Source organism: Littorina saxatilis, unplaced genomic scaffold, assembly GCF_037325665.1.
Source record: "Littorina saxatilis isolate snail1 unplaced genomic scaffold, US_GU_Lsax_2.0 scaffold_899, whole genome shotgun sequence".
Lineage (NCBI taxonomy): Eukaryota > Metazoa > Mollusca > Gastropoda > Littorinimorpha > Littorinidae > Littorina > Littorina saxatilis.
In genome coordinates, this window is record NW_027127667.1 from 22,574 (window position 1) to 49,146 (window position 26,573).

Genomic DNA, 26,573 nt, shown 5'->3' on the forward strand with positions numbered 1-26,573 from the left:
CAGGGATTAATACCACTTCCAAAATAGGACCTGTGGTTGTAATTGATTACCCAACCCTCGTTTTTATGATTCTTGGCATGTCATGATATTCACAATTGTGTATCATAAAGTCTGTCTGATTTTTAACATTTTTTTAACGTTTGTTTCAAGACACTCTAAAAATATCACAGGCAAAATATTATTGAAATCAGTTCTATTGCTCAATCGCTGACCGATCTCATTAAGTGCAAATAATTGAATATAAGTCTTGTTTGTACAGAAAAAAGTAAGGGAAGTAACCCCTTGTATGAAAGGAAGCAAATACCGTCAAAAAGCAGGGGAAGTAACTTGAATTCACTAGTAAGCCCTTGATTGTCCTTCAATGGACGACTTCCTTCGCGATGCAGGTGATGGTGGTAGTCCTGGTATGCTAGCGTTGGTGGTGGTGATGGTCGTGCTTGTGGTTCATGGCGGTGATGACGTCATCACGAATATACCTCCTCATTCAAATCTCACTACTGCCCGACTCTATTCTAATAGACTCAACAGACCACAGAACAGCTCGTAGACGGCGCGCGCCCCGTCCTCTGACCTTGACCCCTGCTGACCTTGACCCAGCAGCCGAGAGGAGCAGGGAAAGTATTGATGACCTCGAAGAGCATCAGGCAGAGTGGCGGAGTTGAGGGTCAGTGAGAGGAGGTGGGAGGGACGTGGTCCAGAGGCTTGGTCAATCAGTGCTGAAAACTCCGGTGAGATACCTGTAAAGAGCTAGAGAGACTGTTGTATTGTGATGTGGTGGTGGCTTGGTGTTATGGTGGTGTGTGTAGACAGAGGTATGGGGTTGGTGGGGTCGTGGGAGGCGGGGTGGGGAAGGTGGTGGCGGTGGTGCGTGTGCGTTATTGTGTTTGTGTTGGGAGAGAGAGAGACAGAGAGAGAGACAGAGAGAGAGACAGAGAGAGAGAGAGACAGAGAGAGAGACAGACAGAGAGACAGACAGAGAGAGAGAGAGAAAGAGAGAGAGAGAGAGGGGGGAGAGAGAGAGATAAACAGAGAGAGACAGAGAGAGAGAAAGAGAGAGAGATAGAGAGAGAGCACGCGCATATTTGTACACATTGAATACAAACGCGAGCAGAGCAGGGCCGAAACAAAACGAAAGAACACATGGCTAATCAAACGCACAAAAGAGCTGAATGAAAATATATCCATTGGATGATATTTATAGCTAGATTCTTTAGTTGCACAACCAACAAATCTGCAGGTCATACAAGTCGACTCATCAGGAGAATGACAATACTTCTGTTTTCTCCGATTCTAATCCAACAGACCCTTAAGATAAGAAAGCGCTAGTTATAAACGCCCGAAAGTATTTTTCAACTTCACAAATAATTGAAATGTACAGATTTAATCTGTTCTATTGACAGGTAAACGGGAAAATAAGTATGAGCTGAACCTCACCTTTGTTTCCCACAACGACTAGCATCAGCGGCGCTCCCTCTGACGACAGCAGAGCCTTGTCTGTAACAACTGACGTCATCAGGCCGCAGATCTCCTGCAGTATGTCACGGAGCGTTGTGACGTCTTGTTCCGCTTCTTCGTCATGATGATCATGCAGCAACAATATTTTCACCGTCTGGCTAACGTCATCATCCAGATCTGAAGATGAGGGATCGTAGGGAATATTCTCGGACGGGGGAGACAACAGCAGAGGGGACAAGGGAAGATCACCCTCTTGCTCAGCATTGTCGCCAGCCAAATCCACGGCCAGGTCATCGGTGGCCGATGCAACTCTCGGACTGAAGACGTTGTCAAAGGCACGGTCAAACAGCAGTTTTGCCGCAAATATGTTTATTTTCGCTCCCTTAGGGTTCTCTCCGACGCATTTCGTCAGACGGTCTTGAGCCAGCAGCAAGTGCGCTCGAAGGTCAAGGTCGGCCACGACCTGCAGGGGGCTCTGCTGTGTCAGATTCAGCAGGCTCAGAAATATCAGAGCGTCTGCGTAACGTAGGTCTTTCACGTATCTCTTCACCATTTCCTTCAGCTTCCCAACGTTCTTGGCTTGACTCTCGGTGAGGTGCGACAGGTCTCGGAGGACTGGGAGAGAATCCATGTTGTTCTTCATGATCACCAGCAAATCGCCTTCAACCCGGAAAGTCTTCGATTTCAGGCTTTGAACATTGTTGAGTTTTACAGTTGTGCACAGGGAGTGCAGGGAGAACCAGAAATCCGCATTGAGTCTGGTTGTATCTTTCGTTTGCATCAAGAAATAGCAACGGTTGATCAAGGTCAGGCTCAGACAGAAGTCGCTCAGCTCCTGAAGATTTCTGCGTGTACTGCTGTTCTCCTCCGTCTCTGCCATTTTCTTCCAGGCTTGACTGGCGTACTCCGTGGCCTGGCTGATGTTAAGCACGTTGAAAGGAGAAAGGGGTAGGATCTCTATGGATCTTGACAGCGCCTCATCGTATTCACCAAGATCAATGTGAAGCAAGGCAAGTTCTTTAAGAACAGTAAAGTTCTCCCCGTCTGAAAGCTCCAGCGCCTTGTGAAAGTGATGCATGGCTTCCTTGACGTCCCTGTCGTCCATGGAAAGGCTGGGACCGCCTGTTGCTGAGGGTGACACGTTCCTCCGATTCTCGCCTCCGTTTCTCCAGTTGCCTTGGTTACTTCCCCATCCTCCCCCTCTGCCCCCACCTCTGCTGCCACTGCTGGAAGGTTGTCGCCAATTGCCCTGTCTATTCGGGCTAGCTTCACTGGAACGGCTAGACTGCGAACTGCTTTTCTTTGCTTGCAGCGCTAGCTTTTTCAACGTGACTCCCAGCTGGCGGTGTGCCTTGGGCTCTGGACGGATGGACACAGCTTTCTCCAGAAGCTCCTTCGACCTTGGAAGATCTTTCTGGAAGTATTTGCCAGCTTTAACGAGAACCTCTGGGTTGCTGTCAGCCAGACGGAGAGCATCTTCGAAGCACTGTGAGGTCTCCAGTCCCAGGCGACGTCGCTCCTCCTCTACGACAGCCATGAGGACTGTATCACCCTGGCAGCTCAGGATCTCGCCCAGTACTGCAGCCGCCTTGCCTCTAAGGTTCTCGTTGAGGTCTTCCTGGTCCTTGATCTCAACCAACAACTTAATGGCACGGGGGATGGCCGGGATGAAGTCGACCTGAGGGTGTCGGGCCATGTAGAATGGATAAGTATAGCGTTTAAGAGTGAGAGCCAGGTAGTACTTGAAGTGCGCGTTGTCCGGCCGTCGCTGCAACAGCTGCTCCTGACGCTTGCTTATGACAAAGGGTTTGAACAGGTATCTCAGCTGGACGAACAGGTACACCACCTCTACCTCGGCTGCGATGTGAAACATGTATATAATAATACACAAATACACAAAAAGACTCATAGTTTGTTGAGAAACAATGGGGGGTTTTCTTCTTGTTTTTTTTATTTTTGTTTTTGTGTAAATCATCTTGTTTTCACAACTGAAAAAGCGTAAAGACTGATAATGATAGTACAATTTTATTTGCATTTGTTTTCCAAAACATTTTTTATATCAATTATGCCATAACATATATTGGACGTCCAAGGATGATTTGCGAATTTGCACGATAGAAAGATCATAATTATTAATAGTATCAGGGCCGGACCAAATGAGTTGTAAGGGGGGGGGGGGGGTTCCTCCTTTTTTTTAGGGGGGGGGGGGGGGCAAATCAGCGAAGTGGCGAAGCCTCGTTTGTTTTGCGCGCGAACTAGGGGGGTCCGGGGGCATGCTCCCCCGGAAAATTTGTGAAAAACGGTTAAAATCTGTGCAATCTGGTGCATTCTGGGCCTTGTTTTGAGGGTTAAGAGCAGCATTGTTTTGGTGCTAAAACTAGTAAAAAAAACCACACACTCAAAGCAAGGTACATGCTTTTTCCAGGGGTGGGGTTCCGGAACCCCTGGAACCCCCCCTGGGTCCGGCCCTGAGTATCAAGCCCCGAATATGGACAATTTCTCTTCCACTTAGTTGTTTTCTCTTGTTTTAACCGTTAGGCCTAATAAGAGCAAATAAGCTTTGATAGACAATCATCAAAAATAAATACAGAAAAATGCACAACTGTTCCATATCAGGAGTCTCGGCCTGTAATTACTGATCTTTGCTCGCAGCGCCAATTGTGATGGGGTGGAAGGATGTGCATAATATTGATTGTTGCGATTATTTGTCATGATGCTTTGAGTGGAATGTGTTGGCGGATGTTTGCGCTTATTGAAAGATTTTTGGGGGGCACAAGCAGATACTACAAATCTGATGGTAATTGCCACCTAGGGTTGAAAGTAATTTAGTGAATACTTGCTGACCTTCAAATAAGGCCCTGTATCATCACTTTCTTAATTGCTCTCTTAAGCGTAAAGTAAGTTATGATTTACCTTGTTACCTTTAAAGGTCCAGACCATGCTGTTTTAGCGTCAAAAACGCTTCGAATCGTGTTCCTGCGCGACCGAACACTTCCCGATGTTTGCAGTTAGTTAGAAAACCACTTTCTTACCGTCTTCAACAATGTTTGGTTTACTTCGGAATCTTGTAAGGCCGTAATCCGACGAATTTTGTGACCGAAACGACGGATTTCTTCTCCAAAACGACCCGCCATTGTGCCGCGTGATCTTCGCGAGACTGGCTTATGAATAAATTATCCGTGACGTCACACAGTGTGAAGATGCCGTTTACCAACATGGCAACAAGCGTGACTGCAGACGAAATTGAACCGTACATGTTCGAACTACCAGTTTCTCTCCTCGAATCAAGCATGAAAGATGAGGAGCGGAGGCCACTTCCAGCAGTAGTGAAAAGACAGTGACGATGAAAATTGCGACTCTGTTTGTCTCAGCGATCAAAGGTAAACACGCCCGCTCTCTGTGCTGAACTTATCGTCTGCTTTCGAGTCTGTGCTATTTTTTCACTCTCGCCTTGTCAACGCACTCGCGAATAAGTGGGATATTGTTTAAGTGTTCATGCATTGCATTCACGAGTAAAAGAACAACAGCTCATCGCAGTTTTAACTGTTCTTGATTATTTCAGAGTGGCCACTGTACCTGTTGTATTGTGTGGGAGGGGCAGATTTGAGAGAGAGAGGAAGCTAGCCTGAGGTACATTGTAGAATGAAAACTTGCAGGGGAGCAAGAATGCATCACCAGCCACGAAGGTGTACATACAAATTTTTTTGAGGTGCCTGTATTTGTTTGATTTTTAAATGTATATATGTGTTGTTGTTTTTAAAGGCTATCAAGAAAACTGTTGTCATTTAAATGTGACACTCAGTCAAATATAGTTTCACACACACACACAAGATTAACTCACTTGCATGCCCACAGAAGAAGTTTGCTCTTCACATTGTTCTGTTGTTGTTGTTTTTATAATGTAATCATTGTAACATCAACACTCAGTAATAACCAATATTACAACACAATCACTTTTTCATCAGAACTCACTCACATACTACATGTATTAAACCCTGGTTTATGGACACTTGCATTTGTACTTTGCATGGGAAAGCAGCCTGAATTTCAGGTGAACTTTAATAAAAGAAGATTTATATGTATGTTGCTCTAGATGCATGTTTTAATAAATAATAATGACATTCAGGAAAGTAAAAGGACTGTTGAAGTTTGCTGTTGTAAAATGTCTGATGATTAGGGTTTTGTTGCACATTTAGTGAATTGACTGTACCAATTGCTGTTATTATTTACACCCAATCAGTGCATCCACATGATATTATGTAGCTTAAATTAAAGAAAATGTTTTGTAAATTGATGTGTTCAGAACATACTGACAAGTTGCACACTCACTGACTTTCCGAAAGAACAGGAAAGTTCTTCCTGCCTGTCTGGTCGCTGCCATCAGAGACCTCTTTCTGTCACAGAGCTACACAGGCTTCAAATGTATGTAAGATAAATAAAAGGTACATAACAACTCTCAACTGCGGGGTGTGTGTGGGGGGGGGGGGGGGGGGGATGTGCATAACCATTGCATACTTAAGGTCGGCTTAAACTGCAAACAGAAATGTGGAGCTTGCGTAACAATTCTTGCTTTGTCAGATTTGGAGATAGGCAGCCTCAGTCTATATATATAGTTGGTCGCCAGTTGGGGCGTCCTGCTTGGTGACAACTTGAGCTTTGTCAACTGGTCTAGCTGTAGCAGTCAAAGTCTGGGCACTGTTGCATTGTAGTCTTGCTGTGTATGCAGAGCTTTGTTGTAGCTGCCATAGGCCAGTGTTGCCATAGGCCAGTGTTAGGATCACCACCCCCTCAAACAGCTCGTTCAGTTAACCTGATGCCTGTTTTAGACAGAAAAAAAAGTTACCACACACACTATTTCAATGCTGTGGCGATGTTGCTATCTCAGCGGCAGGCAGCTTTGAGCAGCCAGGCCAATAATAGCGCGACCCTGCTGGCGGTGACCTCTTTTCCGTTTCGCGCTGAAATGCTAGCTGCACTGACAAAGGCTTTTATTTCGTACTCTGGAACAGTACAGCTGTGTGGGCCAGTGTGGAAAAATACGTGTTTCTTGGTATGAAATGGACTGGTTTGCGTGACTTGAATGTTGGATTACCGTCATCTTGTGTATATTGTTACTCTGATATTCAGGCTTTGTGTATGTGCAAACTAGAGGTCCGCGGAGAATCGGTTTGTTTGATTTTGAAGTAATTCTTCTGTCGACTGTACCGGCCGGTCGTTCTTTCTTCTACTTCCAATAAGCAGAACGTGAGCATTGTATACCATTTTGTAACCACGCTCAATGTTTATACCACCGACCGACTGTGATTCTGATGTTGCCGTCAGTAAGTACTTAGTCTAAACTGTGTCATAAGAGTGAGAATAAGTGCGCGGATGTTTTTGTGTTTGACTTTTAGAGCAGTTTTATTTCGTTAATTCACGCGCCTCAACAGTGCAGGCACGGTTTGGAATTGGAACAGGCACTCGACTCTAGTGCATTTAATCTATTCTGTTTTTTGTATTGCTTGTTTTGCGTCCCCCCCTTCCCCCTTTTTGTGACGTGTTTATTCCTGACTTAATGTTGTGACTGTAATTGTGCTTATGTTCTTGCCTGTCGACGTCTGTATCAGTGTATATGGTTTTGCTTGTTTATTGTTATCAATTTCTTTCAATTTGTAGTCACTCTATTTATTGATTTAAGGTGTCTCAGTTAAAAATGGCGGCAGTGCAACATACGGAAGATCTCCACATATTTAGGCTAAATGCTATGTGCAGAATTTGTGGCAGAAGATCAAAGGCAGCGAAGGACAAACATCATACCATTAGACATTGCAAAAACTATGCATCAGTGTTGTTTCAGTTTCACGGTATTCAAGTTTCTGAAGAAGCTAATGGCACCACTTTCTCAAGTACATTGTGTGCAACATGCTCTTCTCGTCTCAGCCAACAACAAAAAAACTAACATTCCATCTCAAGGATTGTCAAAAGCAATGCATAGTAACATTGAAAAAACAAAAGTGATGTGGACACAATACAACTCCAAAGTGGAAATAGCTGACTGTAGTGTGTGTAAAACGTTTGCAGAACAAATGGCCGGTTGTCGTAAAAAAACAAAAAAAGCCAGTGAAAAAGCTGCTAGTCCGCAAAGAAAAAGCACATATGTGTTGACAGTACTGATGCCTGTACAAGCAATTCTATTGTTGAAACCTTTCAGCCACAGTGTTCTTCAACACCTGAAACAAAAACCGCAAGCCGTGTGGTCAAAAAACGTCTTTTCGACTTGCTGGTATCTCGCAAGGGTACGACTCAGAGTGATGTAAGTACTAGCAATGACACACTCGTGTCAGCTGCTTCAACATCATTTCAAACCCAAGCCCCAGCAGAAACAAGCGATAAAACACCTGTTGCAAAGTCTGTATCTCAGTCACAGAAAGCAACAGATACTCACACTGTTTCGTCAAAAAACAAACCACAAACCCAACTCCGCCCAATAGAACAGTTGCAAGCACCTTTGACAAAACAAGAGGAAGAGTATTTAACTGGCTTAGTTAGGGTGAAACTGGCACAGTCAGATGACAAGAAGACGTTGATATGTAAGACAAAAGCACACCCACTTGTCCTAAAGAAAATTGTGAGAGCTAAAAAGTCATCAGCGCTAGTTTCTACTCCAATGAGGAAGAGAAGAGCAAAGGAAATTGCCAACTTGAGAAAAGAAATTTCCGGTTCCACGGAAGCTGACATAATAAAACAACAAAGCACTGAACTCAAGCACACTACAAAGCGCAAAAGGGATGACATTCTGAAAACAGCTGGGTTGGGACAGGCACGCGTCTCTTCAAAATCAGCAGCTCAAATTAGAGCAAAACTGTCACTTAGCTGGGCAAAACAAAGGCAGTTGCGAAAATTAAACAAGGCAATGGGAATAAAAATGGAGTGTGAGAAAAAGGAGAGGGAATTTCAGGAGGGAGTGCTTTGTGGGAAAATAGAAGTTTACACATTACGTCTCTCATGCATCAACAAAGCGACAAAGAAAGAGGAAGTTAGGGGCATTCCCGTGTCTTCTATTGTCAGCTGGCCCAATTTTGTAACTGATCTCTTAGACCAGTACGACAAGAAGAACATGCTAACATGGCATAACAACACCTTGCCAGAAAATGAAATTTGGGTTAAAATCGGGGGTGACCATGGAGGGGGGAGTTTTAAAGTTGTTCTTGAAGTAGCAAATCTCCACAATCCAAATGCGAACTCAAAGTTGGTTGTGATGACTGAAGCCAAAGATTCTGCTGAAAACCTTGAAAAGATTTTAGGCAGCACTATTAAAGAGGGAGTTAGTGCTGTCAACGGCATGATGTGGAAAGGAAAAAGGCTGCGAGTGTTTATGTTTGGGGATTATGATTTCCAGTCAAAAATGTATGGACTGTCAGGAGCCCAGAGTAGTTATCCATGTCTTTGGTGCAAGACTTCCAAAACGCAAATGCAATGGAGTCCAAGAGAAAAAGCCCCCAAAAGAACGTTAAGAAACATGAAAGAAGACCTCATAGGGTACCAAGAATCTGGCAGTGACAAAAAACACTACAACGTCATTCGTGCTCCAATATGGGACGTCAAAGTGAGTCATGTAGCGCCGCCTTACCTTCATTTGCTCCTTGGTATTGTGAACAAACACCACGATCTTCTTGCAAATGAGTGTCACCAGCTTGACAAGCAAATAGCAGATGCCCTTTCTAAAATAAAACTGAGTGAAGAGCGTTTTGTGGTGATTGACAACACTACCGAAGCATTCAGAAGGTGTGTCAGAAAAATGTATAATCTCCGAGAAAAAGGGAAACTTAATCTGAAAACGTTTCCAGTCTTCGACAGATCTGAAGGACCAACAGTTGCAGGGGTTACTGAGATTTTGAATAAGCATAGCATAACACCTCAGGCCTTTTTTGGTGGTAGCTTCAATGGGAATCACTGCAACAAATACATTAAAGATGAAGTGATTACTGCCGTAGCAGACAGCGTAGAAAGAAGGGCATTTATCCTGACAGATGATTATGGCGTGCACACCCTTGCAGGTCAAATCAAAGACAAACACACCCGTTTGAACAGTCTTTACTCCAGTGTGCACAGGCTTGTGTCACACACAAAACCAGTTGGGAAAGATGACCTTCCTGGCATCCAAGTAGCTATTTCTGAATACATGGAGTTCTACAGAGGTAACGTGTGCCTTGACAACGTTAATGTCATCCCAAAGCAGCACATACTTGAAGCACATTGTGTAGAGTTTATGGACAGGTGGGGGATGGGGCTTGGTTTGATGGGTGAACAGGGCGGCGAAAAAATACATTCTGACGTCAACAATTTGAAAAGGAGAGTTTGGGGCATGAAAAACAAGGGACAGCAACTTTGCCAGTTAATGAAAGAGCAACAAATTAAGACCTCACCGATGCTGCTTGACACCCCGCCAAAAACAAAATCCTAAACAAGAATGATAAAAAGTCATTGAGGCCTTTAGCATATTGACACAATAACAGCTCTAAAACATTGTTTTTTGTTGTTTGTTTTTCTTCTAAAATTGTACATATTGTTTTTTTTCTTCTTCTAACAATGTACATTGTGTTTTTGTTTTGTTTTTCTTTCTAAAAATGTACATAGTGTGTGTGTGTGTGTGTGTGTGTGTGTGTGTGTGTGTGTGTGTGTGTGTGTGTGTGTGTGTGTGTTCATATGCGTGTGAGGGAATGTGATCCCGCGTAAAGAGTGTGTTTACACTCACATTTGAACCGTTTAGTTTGAAATTACACCCACTCTATTCCATTACAATGCACGTCATCTTTTTTTTCTTCAGCATCTCAGAGAAATAACAACCCCAACTGTTGTGCTGTGTTGTTTTGTTTCGTTTTGTCTGTTCTGTTTTGTTTGCGATAATGAAACAAACGTTAAATTGTCGTCGGATCGACGAGTTTTCTTTCCTGTGGTATATATACAAGTTTGTGAGAACAATACGAGTGAAAAACTGTGTTGAAAAACTTTCAAATCGACTTGTGTGCTGCTATTGGATTACCGTAGGAGTGGACGTCAGGTAGGCTTTTTGTTTTCTTCACATGCAGCTAACAATTTGCATGAACATGTATTGAAAGACCGTTTTTTCTTTCTTTTATATTACAGGCATTAATTGCACTATTTTGAATTATATAAACGCAAAACAAATTTCACATGCGCACCATACGCATGCCTATAATATGTTTTTAAATACGACATTAATTAGTGTTCTTTTTTTGTGGCACATTTAGGATGTTTTGTTTACTGTGTTGTCTTCTGCCGTCTTACATACGGTGCCGTTCCTGTTTCTTTAAATGCAACATGCACATGTTTTTCAGAGTGTAAAGAGTGGCATAATTATATACTTGAGGAGCAAACACTTTTTCTAATTCTCTCATTTACCCTTTCTTCTGTCTTGAAAATTGTGGCATGTTTTGTTTCATACTATTGACATACATGTATTATCCGCCTATGTGTTGTCGGGGTATAATATCATGTGGCACTTCGCGCGGATTTGGGTGAGCGCGCGCGACCTACGTTTTTTTTTCTCCTGTGGTATATTATATATATACATGTACAAGTTTGTGAGACTTGTATAGGAGGGCCGTGAGGTAAGCTTTTTTGTTTTATTCACATGCAGCTAACACTGTAACATGAACAGTTTTCTTTCTTATATGTTACTGACATTATCTACACTATTTTGAATTATATACTTATATAAACGCAAAACAAATTTTACATGCGCACCATCAATGACTTCTACTAGTAGTCCTTGGCATAATATGTATGTAAATATACGACTGTATATACTCTACTGTTTGTATATATTTCGTAAAGTGTTGTATATATGTATTATGTACTTGGGGATTACCTTTGTCTTTATCTTTCATTATTTTGTGTTCTTTTATTGTGGCACATTTAGGATGTTTTGTTTACTGCGTTGTTTCAAGGTGTTTCATTAAATGCAGCATGCACATTTTTTTTTCAGAGTGCAAAGAGTCGCATACTTATATACTTGGGGGGGGGGGGGGGGAACACACTTTTTCTAATTCTCTCATGTATCCTTTCTTCTGTCTTGTGAATTGTGGCATGCATTGCAATAAATACAACTAAACACACTAAAAACATCAGTTCCGAAATAGGCAAGCGCCACCACACACTCAGAACGACTGCTATCTCTCTGCTTGCGGCATCCTTATCAACACAGCATAACAGAGAGCTGGGGCCACGCACGCTAGCGCTGCAGACAAAGAAGAGTGCAGGTCTGGCCCTATATATTTCAGGCGCCACTGTGGGCGGAAGGGGTTGGAGGAAGGAAAGGGTAAATAGGCAGGAGGAGAGTGGTACTGCCGGTTATTTTTAGCTGGTGGCAGCCTGGCAGAGAGTACCTCAAACGGAACACAGTGCACAATCAGCAGAACTTTCACTGGAGAATGGGCACAATTCTTTCATACTTGTCTTTCTCATAGCTTTTTTTGGTTTTTATAATCTCTTCATTACACTAAATAACATCCATCTTAAGACCTATTTTGAGCCTTAATTTAAGTTGACTAGTAATGATATTAATCATAATGTATTTATTTTTATAATGTACAAACTAGAGTATGTATGTGGATATGTGTGTGATGGTGCTGGTATGGATATGTGTGGTTTGGGTTATGTGTGTACTGATGTGTACATTTTATGTGTTTTGTATGTTTTGCGAGTGCGATTTTATGTGATGTTATTCTGTACACCAGCCAAAACAAAATGTCTGGTATATTAGATAATAAACGCACCTTTAAATTTATTAGCGACTACACCCCGTCACCCTCCAGTCCCCCTCCCCCCCATTACACCCTACACTTTTAACATTGTATGAAAAATCATGTTCCAATATAGGTCCCTAGTTACCTGGGAGGACGTTAAGCTCCATAATCAACATGAACAACGTATTGAATTGAATTGAAAAGCTGGGGTTAGGAGGTCTAACTTCTTGAATTAAAGTCTTTTTTTCTCAGGTGCATGTAGTTTTTTATTTGCTTGAAATCATGGTGTATTCTGGTTGTAAGAGAAGAGTCAATTTCCTTGTAAGCCTGCAAAATTAAGATTTGTCATGTTTGAAGTACACAAGTTTTTGTAAGAGTCCAAAATAGTTCAGGATAAGGAGGAAAAACATAGGGTGGGTCAGGAAATCTGAAACATTGCATAGTTTTGTTTTGCCTATGTACACACAAAAAGTACTCAGAGCACTTCCCCCCCCCCCCCCCCCAAGAGAGCATAGCTTAGTTTTAATTATTTTAATGCCACTGTTAGCAAGAGGAGTACTACAGACAGCAATCAAACAGTGGATTTTTTCTGTAGACATTGTTATTTCTGTTTAGGTGTTTCAGTAGTTTTCTATGCGGATAAATCATGCTGCATGATCACTAGAAACAATCCAGCTCTGTAGCATGCAAGTTTTTTAAAGGTTTTTTTTCCCATGTTACTCTGAGAGAAAAAAAAACACCACAGAGATAAAGTTGAACTGGCAGTTTGACTGAAGCAGTGGTAATAACACAGAGTTGTGCTCTTCCTACAATAAATTTTTTGATGTGGATGATGATGTCCGTACATGTACTTGGTTGTATTATTTTGCTAGACTATTTGTTTCTGTTAGATATATCTGCTCACATGATTGTTGTTCATAATTTGACATTACATTTACTGCTGATCAAAATGTATTGTTGGAATAGGTCTGCTTAATATTCTGACTGCAGTTTTGTAATAAAATCAAATAACACAGATGTTTTAAGTATCAAAGTGCTTTTCACACACACACACACACACACACACACACACACACACACACACACACACACACACACACACACACACACACACACACACACACACACACACACACACACACACACACACACACTCACACTCACACACTATGAGTATGACTGCAAACATGAATTTGTACTTGTATTAATTATAATTACTGTATTACAGAACCTGATCTGAAAAAAAGGACAACAGCAAATTATTCATGCAAGCTTGCTGTATTAACGATTTTTTTATCCATTTAATACAACACTGAATTAAAAGATAACAACTTTAACAACGTGTGTGTGTTTGTGTGAATGTCTATGTGTATATATATGGACGGACACTGATTAAACCTGAGACTCATCGATTACCCAGGTGAGTGTAAAAGAGGGAGAGAGAGAGGGAACTTTAAGGTGGGTGCATGGGGACGGACATGTAGTAACAGATATATGTTTTAATCTGTAATCTTAACACATGTGCTTAAAATTAGGAACAGATGCCATTCCACTACAAATACTGTCAGTCTGACAAAAACGCCCAGTGACACTGAACCCCTATCCCTTACAGAACACATTCAGTATACATGTACTCACTTCCTTTCGTCTGCGTTTAGTGAAAGCAGATCGTTCTGATGACATTGGTATCCGGTTTCTGACCTCCTGTGAGTGGTCAACAATTGTCGGAACTGGAACTGCGTCAGGCAACAGCTGTTTTGTGTGTGCCAGGTTTTCTTGCCGGCTTAACTGCGTTCACATTGGAAGAAAGTGTCGCGAAACACAGCACATCGTGTTGGCCGTTTCCAGTTAATCAGTCTTGCTGCAGAAGTTGTAAGCCCATCGGAAAAAGGTGACAACTGATGCCTGAACCTTTTTTTCTATACTTCATAGCTATCAGCAGCCGTGCGCATTCCTTCGGCGTGTTGTTGATGCTCGATGAAGGCAAACGCCCACTTGAGCCTAAGTGGCTGTACACGAAATGACGTCACAGCCGGTTCTCGTCTACTGGCGGCCATTTCGAAGTCTCGTTTAGCAGACGAATTTGGCGGAACGTTTTTAATTAAATCACAATGATAAAGCTACGAATCGGTGAATTTCTTTACATTTTTGGAATCTTTAGGTGCATTTCTCTAACCTTCAGTCATCGGTTAGTGGTTCTAATAACCTTTAAAACAGCGTGGTCTGTTCCTTTAAATAGGCTTGGTACAGATCATTTGTAATGTTGGATGTCATTGCATTGTGTCATTTATCATTTTAACAGTGTCAGGTAACTACGTCATTCATTGGTGAATCTGCCCATTGTGTAACTGTTACGTTTTTCACCTAAAATACGTGTTAAACACAGCCTTTACCTCCCTCTCGTCTTTAACTCAAGTGGTTTTGATTGATCTAAGTTGTCTTGCATAACGCACGTCATAGACTTTCGTTTGTCCCACTTTAACTCAACGTCGACCTTAGGTCTTTCCACTGTAGTGACGTCGACCTTATTTCTTATCCGTTGTTTAATCAGCGCGGACGCTGATTGTTAAAAGCTTGGGGGAGATGTAGCCAAGTGCTAAACTGGCTACTAATTCGTTATAATGTTTTTATGTCATTCCTGTCTTGTGTAAGTTTTGCCCATCGCTTTATGTTTTGTGTAATGTCATTATCTGTTCTAAGTTAAATTTTGATATGCTCAGACACCTGGAGGTCGTAAACTCGCTCAGTCGGCTGTAATATTATAATATGTTTTCCTTTGACGTCAAGCCGCCCTCCCAGAGAAAGACGCCGGGGTACCTTGGGCCCCAGGTGGTTGTTATGCAATGTGCCGCCAGCCTGTCTGGGTATCGTTGGACTCGGCGTTTTGTCAAGTGGGTGTCATTTCTTTTGACAGGGTAGATCATAGAAGATGCCAGGTGGCTTGGAGGTTTTAGTCTCTTACCCCCCCCCCCCCTTTCCTTGTCGTTACTGACCAATGACTGAGAAGTGATGTCAGTTTTGTTAGCTAACTCTTGATTGGTGGCTTTTGACGCCACCCATCCCCATGTACATGATAGCATTTGTACACTCAGAAGGAAAACAGTATAAGATTTTCAACGTGTACTGCCCTCAGGACAAAGAACTTTCCCTGGACACCATGGAAATACCAGAAATCCAATGTATCATCATTGGAGACTTCAATGGGGATACATAGAGGCCGACAGAAGAGGAGAGGAGGTAGAAGACTGGCAAGTGGAACACAATCTCCTGCTTCTGAATGACCCTGATTACCCCCAACGTTTTTCTCCTGACGATGGCTATCAACAACACCTGACTTGGTTTTCGCCACCAACGACATTTCAAGGAAAACCACCAGAGCAATGTTAAGCCAACTGGGTGGGAGCGACCACAAACCAATCGACATTTTGCTTGACATGAAGTTCATGCCTTTAGGAACAAAGACATTTTTAAGACGGAACTTTAAGAAAGCGAAATGGGAACAGTTCTCAACCCTGACAGACTGCTATGCTCTGAAGATAAGGAACACACAGCAAAATCTGAACCTCAGAGTCAAAGCTCTAAACCAAGCCATCCTGAAAGCTGCTTCCCAGTCCATTCCTCGAGGTGCCAGAAAAAAAACTACAAACCATACTGGACACAGGAATATCAACAGCTGGACGACAACGCATCAGAAGCCAGAAAAGCAGGGAAAGAAGATCCAACTGAGGAAAACAACATAGTATTAAAAGCAGCAAAACAGAAAAAACCTACATACAGGAAGCCAGAAGAAGCTGTATTGAGCAAACAGAACAGCTCAACATGGACAAGGAAGGCAACATTTCTTCTGTCTATCCAGGTAGGCAGCATACTCCTGGTCGGGTTTTTTTCAACCTGTTCTTGTATTCCGTGCATCGCTCGGCACCTGACTTTGTTTTCGGGGCGGCCGCGGACTTAACCCTTACACTGGTGCAATTCCGGAACACATGTTACATAGCCACTGGTGAATTAACAGAGAGAAAAATAAAGAAAATCGGTCATATTTTAAAGAATGTGTTATCTTTTTGTGTGTGCATATTTGAAAAATACATGTTGAATAAAAATGGTACAGAAATGAACAAGGAACAACGCAAACACAATTTTGGAAGTTCAGTAGCAAACTGTAATTAACGCACCTGGAGAAAATGAAGGATGACAGGTATTTTTTTTCTTCAGAATAAAGCTGCAGTTGATCATAAATTACTCCACAGTCACCAACAAAAAGATATTCAGTCATCACACACTAGTACAGTATCTCAGACCAAGAGTCACAAGTATCAACATCTTCCTTGGTAGCTGTAGGTATGACTTATCCAGGTAAGAATCCAGGTAAAAATCGCCTTCACATCAGAAACGTTTCAATTGGTTGTCCATGTAACTGCAGGTACACGTACAACAACAAAACAAATAGAAACAACTAAATCTTTGCAATGTCCCAAGAAAGACTGCATAGCACGACAGAATGGCAGAGTACAGGTGATGTCATAATAGCAGTTCAGTTGTCACCAGCACCATCACGCGGACCACCTTCTGTTGCTCCCATCTGCTGCTCCCATCTGCTGCTCCCATCTGCTGCTCCCATCTGCTGCCCGAGGACTCTTTGTTAGTCACTTCTGGTGTGGTACACCTCAAAACAGTGGGGAATACACAGAGTGACTTGGCATTGTTCACACTGATAGGCAGACTGCTTTCTCTTGAAGCCAGCTCGGTTCTGCCTTACTGGGTTGCAAGCCACACATTTCGTCGAGAGTGACAGGTAACCAGCGGTGTGGCCTGAAAAATGGAGATGAAAAAATAAATGTTCTATTTCATATTGTTTTTTAAAAACACACAAACACACTCACTCTCTCTTTCTCATACATGGGCATCATACATACAGTGCACACACTCACCCACATACATATAAACACCAACAACAACCCCCCCCCCCCCCATACACACTCGTACACAACTATCCCACATACAGTGCACACAGTCATCCACATGTATGTCCAAAGACACATATATACAACCCCCTTACCCCTCACACACACACACACACACACACACACACACACACACACACCAACAAACAAACATAACACACTTATAAACACTTCATCCAGTCATAGATCTAACTATAGATCCCTGACCCAGTTGACGACTGCATTCTGCTTGTCAATCTTCTTCTTCTAATAGTAACCAGTAATAGTTCATTCTTCTTCTTCTTCCAATAATAACCACAGTCACAGTCTATTATTCTGTTGCCCCACACAAACAACTCGTCCCCCCCGACCCGAACACAGATCTACACACACACTGACACCCCAACCCAGACACACACTTCTGCTTGAGCACTCACACATGAACATAAACTACTTTCATATCGGGCTCTTCATATCAATAGTCTAATATCGTTTTTCAGTAAAAAACAAACTTTTCACCTGGACAAAAAGGAAGAAGAAAGAAACGGAAGAAAACATGTTTGCAAGAGACAGAGAGAGAGAGAGCAAAAGTCGGTCGAAACTGACGAAAGGCTTACCGTGAGTGTGGCTTTAGATTTCCAGCGTCAATTTTTCGTTGAGCGTAGTCATTCGTTTGTTCGACTAACAGATCGATCATTTCATCGCCAACAAACAGTCGGAAAAAATCCAAGGGCTGTGGGTTTTCTGGAAAATCTTCGCCGACATTCAAAACAGTTTCACGATCAAACGGCATGTTGACAGTAGCCCCTTCCCCCCACTCACTACTCCAACCTTCACGAACTTCTGCTTCGAAGTCTCTGTTGTTTGGGGCCTGATCTAGGTCCATAATGTCCTCAAAGAGCATTACATCTTGTAAATCAATGTAAAAGGCTTCTTCCCCTACTTCGTCAAGATCGGGATCGGCGAAGAAATCATCAAAAAAGTCTTGAAAAACATTGCGATCACGCCGTGGATCTATGGGAGCATGTGCTACAGCTCAGCTGGGTGTCCTGTATTTTTGACACTCGCCTACTCAAATGTGCTTCAGAACTTGGATCTACAAGTTCAGGGCCCAACTGACCTTATTTCTAGTGAATACAGATCTAAGGATAGGTTTTCGCATCCATGGGAGGTAATCGGAACCGACCAAACAGACTGACACAGCCCCACGACATATGTCGCGACAACCAGGTGACGGTATACGTAAAGTAGCGCGAAGTTAAGAAAACGGCCTAGATGATTGGGAATTCTGGTCCATTATTATTTCTTCCTGGTCATCTCAAGAGAGTGGTGAAGAATATCATTTGTCGATAATTAAAGCACGTAATCAATCTTCTAAAACAGTGGGTTTAATGACATAAATTCTGTTTGGATGGACAAATGACGTCGTGTGTCGAGCGTGACATATGACGACAAAATGTTCCGTCACACAATAATGCAAATTCCTTTTTATTTCTTCTTTTCAAAAAGTGTCATTATGAAGCATTCATTGGCTCACGAAGTGTAGCCTATGCGATCGTAACTTTGTCTGTCTGTGCGTATGTGCGTGTGTGCGTGTGTATGTCTGTGGTAGACACTTTAACATTTCGTCATTTGAAGACGTCACAATATGGCGTAAGAGGGTTAGACGTCACGCGTCTCGGTCATTGTTATTTTGAGCGGGCCGAGACTAGTTTGCAGTCGTGTCCCTGTAAGCTACATGCAGACAGACAGATCTAGATCTAGTGTCTCGCTTTCTTGCACAGTTTCACCTATGCTTACTCTGTGTGTGTGTGTGTGTGTGTGTGTCACAGTGTGTGTGTGTGTGTGTGTGTGTGTGTGTGTGTGTGTGTGTGTGTGTGTGTGTGTGTGTGTGTGTGTGTGTGTGTGTATGTGTGACGGAGTGATTGAGTTTGTTTTACTGTTTGTCGGTTTCTTACGTGAGCCTTGAAGGCTTCGCCTCTTGTTTTATTTGCTTTTGACTGCTAGCACACAAAAAAAAAGAAATTCAAAACTTTGTTGAAAAAGAGGAAATTTGATGAAAAAATGTCTAGCGTGACATTGTGACGACAAAGCTTATGGTACCAAACTTCAAAATCTAGTGGTTATTTTCAGATTGTTTCCTTTTTACAGATAGTTTCTGTTCAAAACTGGTTCATTTGTGTTTCTAGTTGAACAACATTTTTTGGAAGCTTTTTTGAAGTTTGTGTTTTTGTGACGACAAGTGTCACGCTAGAGACACTCAATGTTCAAACTTTATTTTTTTTTCTAAAGCGAACAAATGGGAAGAAACATACACAGAACTATGTATTTGGGTTCATGCAATTATTTGGTTTCAGTCCTACTGCCCAGAAAAAAGCTTGAGAGTACTCAAACACCTTGTCAAAATACGTCAGTAAAAAGCACGACTTTGCGTAATAAATGAGGAGCAGAATTTTAACTGTTTATAGTTATAGTCTTTGTTTTTTTCTCTGCGATCATCTTTATTCATAAATCTCTCCGAAAAACCATAAGTTCCATCTGAGTGTACAGTCCCCGGCGAAAGAAACCCAACTCATTCGCGCGCGCTGTTGCGAGTGATTTTTCGTCATTTTCAAATTGTCGTAAAATATGAACCAGATAAGATAAGTCAAAAAGAAAAACAGATTCGTAGAGGATAATTTACTGGCTGTACGACAAGTGCATAGTATTTAATCGTTTTTTATCGTTTACTTGTTCATAAATTGTGTTAAACAGGGTAGGGGTCAAGCGAGTCGTGATTGCAGGCAAACGTGTCCTTTCAACATGTTGAGAAAATCGTAAAAATGCAAACAAAAACAACAACAAAATAACCTTTATGGAGGAAATTCATTTCTCAACAGCACCATGTAATTAGAATTATTCGCCAAAGCGTTTAAGACTAAAATAAATGAGCAAAGATCACTTAAACAGTGTTAAAAAGGGTTGTTTGGCAAAAGCTTATTCGCACGAAATCGACGTGATGATTTCTTTAAAAAAACCAGGTGTTATATGTGGCCAAGTGTCTGATCTACACGATCAAACTATAACTAGAAACATAAAAGTGCGTTTTAAATTTTTTTTACTTTTTATATATTTTTTTTACATCGATCGATTAGCGATAGTGATTCGTATGAAAATACTATGAAGCCAAACGCATACGTCCCCCCTCCCTCAACACATATTTACACACATGCACACAAATACACACACGCATATGCATACACACACACAGACACGCACATCCATGATAAACGAAGAGACAGATAAACGAACAAAGTCGCGATGTGAGGAGTGCTACGCAGTGCTAAAATGGACGCCAACTGTCACTTTGATGATCGCTGTCCCAAACAGTTTGTCTGTCGCTATTTCTCCAAAGTTATATTTCTCACATTTAAAACAACGGACACAGACACAAAGACACACATACACGGACAGACGCACGGACACACATGCACACGCCGGCCCGCCCGCCTGAAGACACAATCACAACTCACACACACGTAGGCACACACATACACATACACACACACACACACACACACACACACACACACACACACACACACGCGCGCGCGCGCGCACACGCACGCGCGAGCGAGCGCAAACGAACACCCGCTTTTGTTGGTATTTCTGTGTGAATCAGTATGTTTGTGTTTACGTTAAAAAAAAAGTCATCGGCGTGTGCGTTCGCGTTTGTGTACGAGCGCGCGCGCACACGTGTATGTGAGTGCGTGTGTGTGTGTGTGTGTGTGTGTGTGTGTGTGTGTGTGTGTTTGTGTGTGTGTGTGCCTACGTGTGTGTGCCTACGTGTGTGTGTGTGTGTTCCTATGTGTGTGTGAGTTGTGGTTGTGCCTTCAGGAGGGCGGGCCGGCCGGCGTTTGCATGTGTGTCCGTGCGTTTGTCCGTGAATGTTTGAGCGTGCGTGTATGAGTGTTTGTGTGTGCGTGTGTCTTTGTGTCTGTGTCCGTTGTTTTAAATGTGAGAAATATAACTTTGGAGAAATAGTGACAGACAAACTGTTTGGGACAGCGATCATCAAAGTGACAGTTGGCGTCCATTTTAGCACTGCGTAGCGCTCCTCCACATCGCGACTTTGTTCGTTTATCTGTCTTTTCGTTTATCTGTATGTATGGATATGTGTGTGTGTGTATTTGTGTGCATGTGTGTGTAAATATGTGTTGAGGGAGGGGGGACGTATGCGTTTGGCTTCATAGTATTTTCATACGAATCACTATCGCTAATCGATAGGTGTAAAAAAATTCTAATTAAATGGTGCTGTTGAGAAATAAATTTCTTCTAAAAAAGTATGTTATTTTTTTGTATTTTATTGTGCATTTTTACGATTTTCTCAGCATGTTGAAGAGACACGTTTGCCTGCAATCACGATTCGCTTGAACCCTACCCTGTTTAACACAATTTATGAACAAGTAAACGATAAAAACAATTAAATAATAAATACTATGCACTTGTCGTACAGCCAGTAAATTATCCTCTACGAATCTGTTTTTCTTTTTGATTTATCTTATCTGGTTCATATTTTACGACAATTTGAAAATGACGAAAAATCACCCGCGACAGCGCGCGCGAATGAGTTGCGTTTCTTTCGCCGGGGACTGTACATTGGGGTCTATGTCGACCAAAAGAATGGGATTCGCTGTAGGTGGAGTTCCTGTTGGTGGATTCCCTGTATACCTAAGACTCTAAAATTGGCAATCTAGTATACAGGGAATCCCACAGGGTGCAGTTTTTCAATAAAACTTGCAAACCATACTCGAATTTCTAAGAAATATCAACAAAAAAAATCGAAAAACATCAAATCATTGATATTAGCGAAACGCTACAGGAACTACCGGATTGCCAATTTTAAAGTCTTAGGTATACAGGGAATCCACCTACAGGAACTCCACCTACAGTGAATCCCATTCTTTTGGTCGACATAGACCCCAACAGCTTTAGTAACTAGTTACAGAACTTATAAAATACCTAGCGTACGCACAGCACCTTTTAACATTGGCTCACTGTACGGGTATAAGTTATCCAGAGAGGGTAAATGCAGCGAATGAAATTGTTTTGAGCGCTCAAACACTATTAGTTTTTCAGAACAAAATGTGATTCATATTAGGAGCCGGTCCATGTTAGGGCCTTCCCCCTGCTACAATACAATAGTTGTTACCTGCTATTTCAAGATCCTCATAGCGATCGCCACCTCTCAGTGTCTCCAGCGTCAGCAGCTGTTGTTTGGCCCGAGTTGTCTCCCCTCTCTGCCACAGTATGAAGGCCCAATTGGACAGTGCCAGAAGGCTGCTGCCTTCATCTTCCACTGCTTTCACCGCACTTGCTTCTGCTTTCTGAGAAGGTGAACAAAACTGACTGGTTTGGATACAAAATTGATTGTTCATTCCAAAGACATGAAAAACTTGTTCCGTTTTAGCTGTTCTGATTTTGTGTCGATTTTAGCGCGGAGCCTTAAGGGGTTACTTGTGTGTTCAAATCGCGTGAAAGAAACATTACAAATTTTGTGCACAGGTTCCTTTAAGCAATATGGACACATCTGTGCAAAGAAAAAAGGGGGTCGACGTATTACGTTTTTTTTTAGAATTTTTTTACTGGGGGTTGTCAAGTACGATTTTGCGAAAAACACTGCAATTTTTAACATGATCCCAACTGACATATTTAGCTCTACAAATAATAAATGAGACATTAGTTTGTGTATATAAATGAATGGAGAGTATAACTTTATCATAAAACGGTACTTATCAACGTGCATTTTCAGAAAATGATCGAGGTTTATCGAGGGCGTACACATAAAATTATCACTCCTTTAGTAGTAAAAACGTATTTAAAAAAAATTCGCGTGAAAGAAACATTACACATTTTGTGCACAGGTTCCTCTAAGCAATATGGACACATCTGTGCAAAGAAAAAAGGTGGTCGACGTATTACTTTTTTTTTTAGAATTTTTTTACCGGGGGTTGTCAAGTACGATTTTGCGAAAAACACTGCGATTCTTAAGGGGTTACTTGTGTGTTCAAATCGCGTGAAAGAAACATTACACATTTTGTGCACAGGTTCCTTTAAGCAATATGGACACATCTGTGCAAAGAAAAAAGGGGGTCGACGTATTAACTTTTTTTTTAGAATTTTTTTACTGGGGGTTGTCAAGTACGATTTTGCGAAAAACACTGCGATTCTTAAGGGGTTACTTGTGTGTTCAAATCGCGTGAAAGAAACATTACACATTTTGTGCACAGGTTCCTTTAAGCAATATGGACACATCTGTGCAAAGAAAAAAGGGGGTCGACGTATTAACTTTTTTTTTAGAATTTTTTTACTGGGGGTTGTCAAGTACGATTTTGCGAAAAACACTGCGATTCTTAACATGATCCCGACTGACATATTTAGCTCTACAAATAATAAATGAAACATTAGTTTGTGTATATAAATGAATGGAGAGTATAACTTTATCATAAAACGGTACTTATCAACGTGCATTTTCAGAAAATGATCGAGGTTTCTCGAGGGCGTACACATAAAATTATCACTCCTTTAGTAGTAAAAACGTATTTAAAAAAAATTCGCTCGACAGAAACATAACTAAACTTGAACACAGCTAAGTTCACTGTATACATATACAATACCTGTAAACAAAATAAGTTGTTGCCTTATTGTCTGCTTCACAATTATTCCCGTACCAACCCCACCCCCATTATCTTGACTGACAAAAATGATAAAAAGAAATAATTTGGGAGCGCTGGACTTGTGATACATGAGTTTGAATCAGGGTGAAGGGTTGGGGGTCGGAACATTTGTGTGCAAATTTCACGAAGATCTGTCCAGTAAATTTCTATGAATCGCACACCACACACACAAACACACACACACACGTATATATAATATATATGGCCTGGGGCGATTGTAGCTTCCCTTCTTCGTGTCCAGCTCTCTCTCTCTCTCTCTCTCTCTCTCTCTCTCTCTCTCTCTCTCTCTCTCTCTCTCTCTCTCTCTCTCTCTCTCTCTCTCTCTCTCTCTCTCTCTTTGCGAATATGATTTTGAAGCGCATTACATAAAGTCGGTATCTGATATCTAAAGTCCTGATATTTTGGATGCGGAGGAATTTTTCCTGGTGATGATCTGAGGTAACGGAATTGTTCATGCATTCTGAGGGAATTTGACAGGTATCGGGGTGTGTGTGTGTGTGTGGGGGGGGGGGGGGGGGTTGGTGGTGTGGGGGGGGGGGGGGGGGGCTTTTGGTGTGGGGTAAATGATTAAAACGCCTGCACCCTAACTATGAAAGCAGCCACACGCATACTCACAGAGACACAGAGGCACGCATGTTTGTGTGACGGTTTGCACGAATGACCATTGAAAATTAGTTTTTGATAAAAACAAGCGACATTTCCTTTGAGCACACAGGTGCTCAGCCAATGTGTATTGAAACTTGTTCAATTATCTCAAAATGTCATAACGTTTGGCAATATAATTATTTAACAACAACAAAAAGACTACCGGATTCCGTACATAAAAAAGTCAGGGGCCGTAACAACAATTCGCGGCATTGGACTGTGGGAGCACGGACCTACATTCTAATGGATGGCTGGCTTTGGATCTAGGTCACTTTAGTGGGAATATCGGTCAACTTTGAAACCTGAGGACCAGCCACTTCCGGTTCCCCTTTCAGAGTAATGAGATTGCTGGGGCCGTAGAATTTTTCATCCAGTTTTGTCCTTTTTTTTCTCCAAAATGGATATTAGTCGGAAGAAACAAGCACACGTGTGACACGTGTGGTGGGGGTATTTGCCCGCAAGTTTTCAGTGTTGTTGTTGTTGCGAAGCGAAGCGGCTTCCCAGTGCGGAAGGCAGGCAGTTTGTGCATCAAACAGTGTTGTTGTGATGGATGGATGAGTGAGTGATGAGGGTGAATGAGTTAGTTAAACTGTGACTGAATATCTATTGATTTATTGATATTAAAGCGAACATTAGGGGGGGGGGGGGGGTCGAAATGCACCATTGTGCACTCGCCTTGATGTAAGGAACACTACTGCAGTCTCTAACAGCTTCAAAGTGGGTTAGACAGGCTCTTGATAAAGACTGAGGCAAAATGTGCCAAATCACACATTGTCTTGAAAGAAGGAAAAATCTTCATTTGTCACCTTTCTGCACTTTTTTGACTTTGAGTGCATAGCCACAATGGTCACAGACAAGATGCAGCAAACAGATTTGAAAAAGACCCCAAACTGAACTTGTTATGACTATTTGTAACCCCTCTCACCTTTTTGACTTGGCCGTACCCAAGCAAAAAGGCTAAAAAAATCATAACTAATTCCATGTTGATTTTTGGTGGGGTGGACCTATAGTTCCAGACTCACCTTGATTAGAGCAACACTAGTGCAGTGTCCAACAGCTTTTAAAATTTGTTTTGACCTCTTGACAATGTACATGTCAACAATCCCTGGCTATCCCTGACTGTTGTGTAGTAAGAAAAAAATCTTCATTTTTCCCCTTTCTCCACCTTTTTGAGTGTCAGTGCATAGCCACAATGGTCACAGAAAAGATGCAGCAAACAGATTTGAAAAAGACCCAAAAGTGAACTTGTTATGACTATTTCTAACCTTTCCTACCTTGTTCACTTGGCCGTACCCAAGCCAAAAAATCATAACTAATTCCATGTTCACTTTTTGGTGGGGTGGACCTATTGTTCCAGACTCGCCTTGATTAGAGCAACACTAGTGCAGTGTTCAACAGCTTTTAACATTTGTTTTGACCTCTTGACAATGTACATGTAAACATGTAACCCTAATCCCTGACGGTTGTGCAGTAAGAAAAAATCTTCATTTCTCCCCTTTCTCCACTTTTTTGTGTGTCAGTGCATAGCCACAATGGTCACAGAAAAGATGCATCAAACAGATTTGAAAAAGACCCAAAACTGAACTTGTTATGAATATTTCTCATCTTTTTTGTCCAAAAAAAACCAACACCCAAAATCTTCATTTTTCCCTTCTTCAAAATTTGTCCAAAAAAAACCAACACCCAAAATCTTCATTTTTCCCTTCTTCACTTTTTTGACTGTCAGTGCATAGCCACAATGGTCACAGACAAGATGCAGCAAACAGATTTGAAAAAGACCCCAAACTGAACTTGTTATGACTATTTGTAACCCCTCTCACCTTTTTGACTTGGCCGTACCCAAGCAAAAAGGCAAAAAAAATCATAACTAATTCCATGTTGACTTTTTGGTGGGGTGGACCTATTGTTCCAGACTCGCCTTGATTAGAGCAACACTAGTGCAGTGTCCAACAGCTTTTAAAATTTGTTTTGACCTCTTGACAATGTACATGTCAACAATCCCTGACTATCCCTGACTGTTGTGTAGTAAGAATAAAATCTTCATTTTTTCCCCTTTCTCCAACTTTTTG

The 26,573-nt window shown here is 41.9% G+C and overlaps 1 protein-coding gene across 1 annotated transcript in view; it reads right to left on the reverse strand.

Moving 5' to 3' along the window:
- LOC138956060 (uncharacterized) overlaps window positions 1-26,573 on the reverse strand; it is a gene marked incomplete at its 5' end in the record, with an annotated part of 34,841 nt that overhangs the window by 4,528 nt on the left and 3,740 nt on the right. The window contains 3 exons of the mRNA XM_070327524.1: window positions 531-737; window positions 1,435-3,312; window positions 22,335-22,509. Coding sequence (XP_070183625.1) covers window positions 531-737; window positions 1,435-3,312; window positions 22,335-22,509 — 2,260 coding nt within the window. The remainder of the gene's footprint in view (window positions 1-530; window positions 738-1,434; window positions 3,313-22,334; window positions 22,510-26,573) is intronic.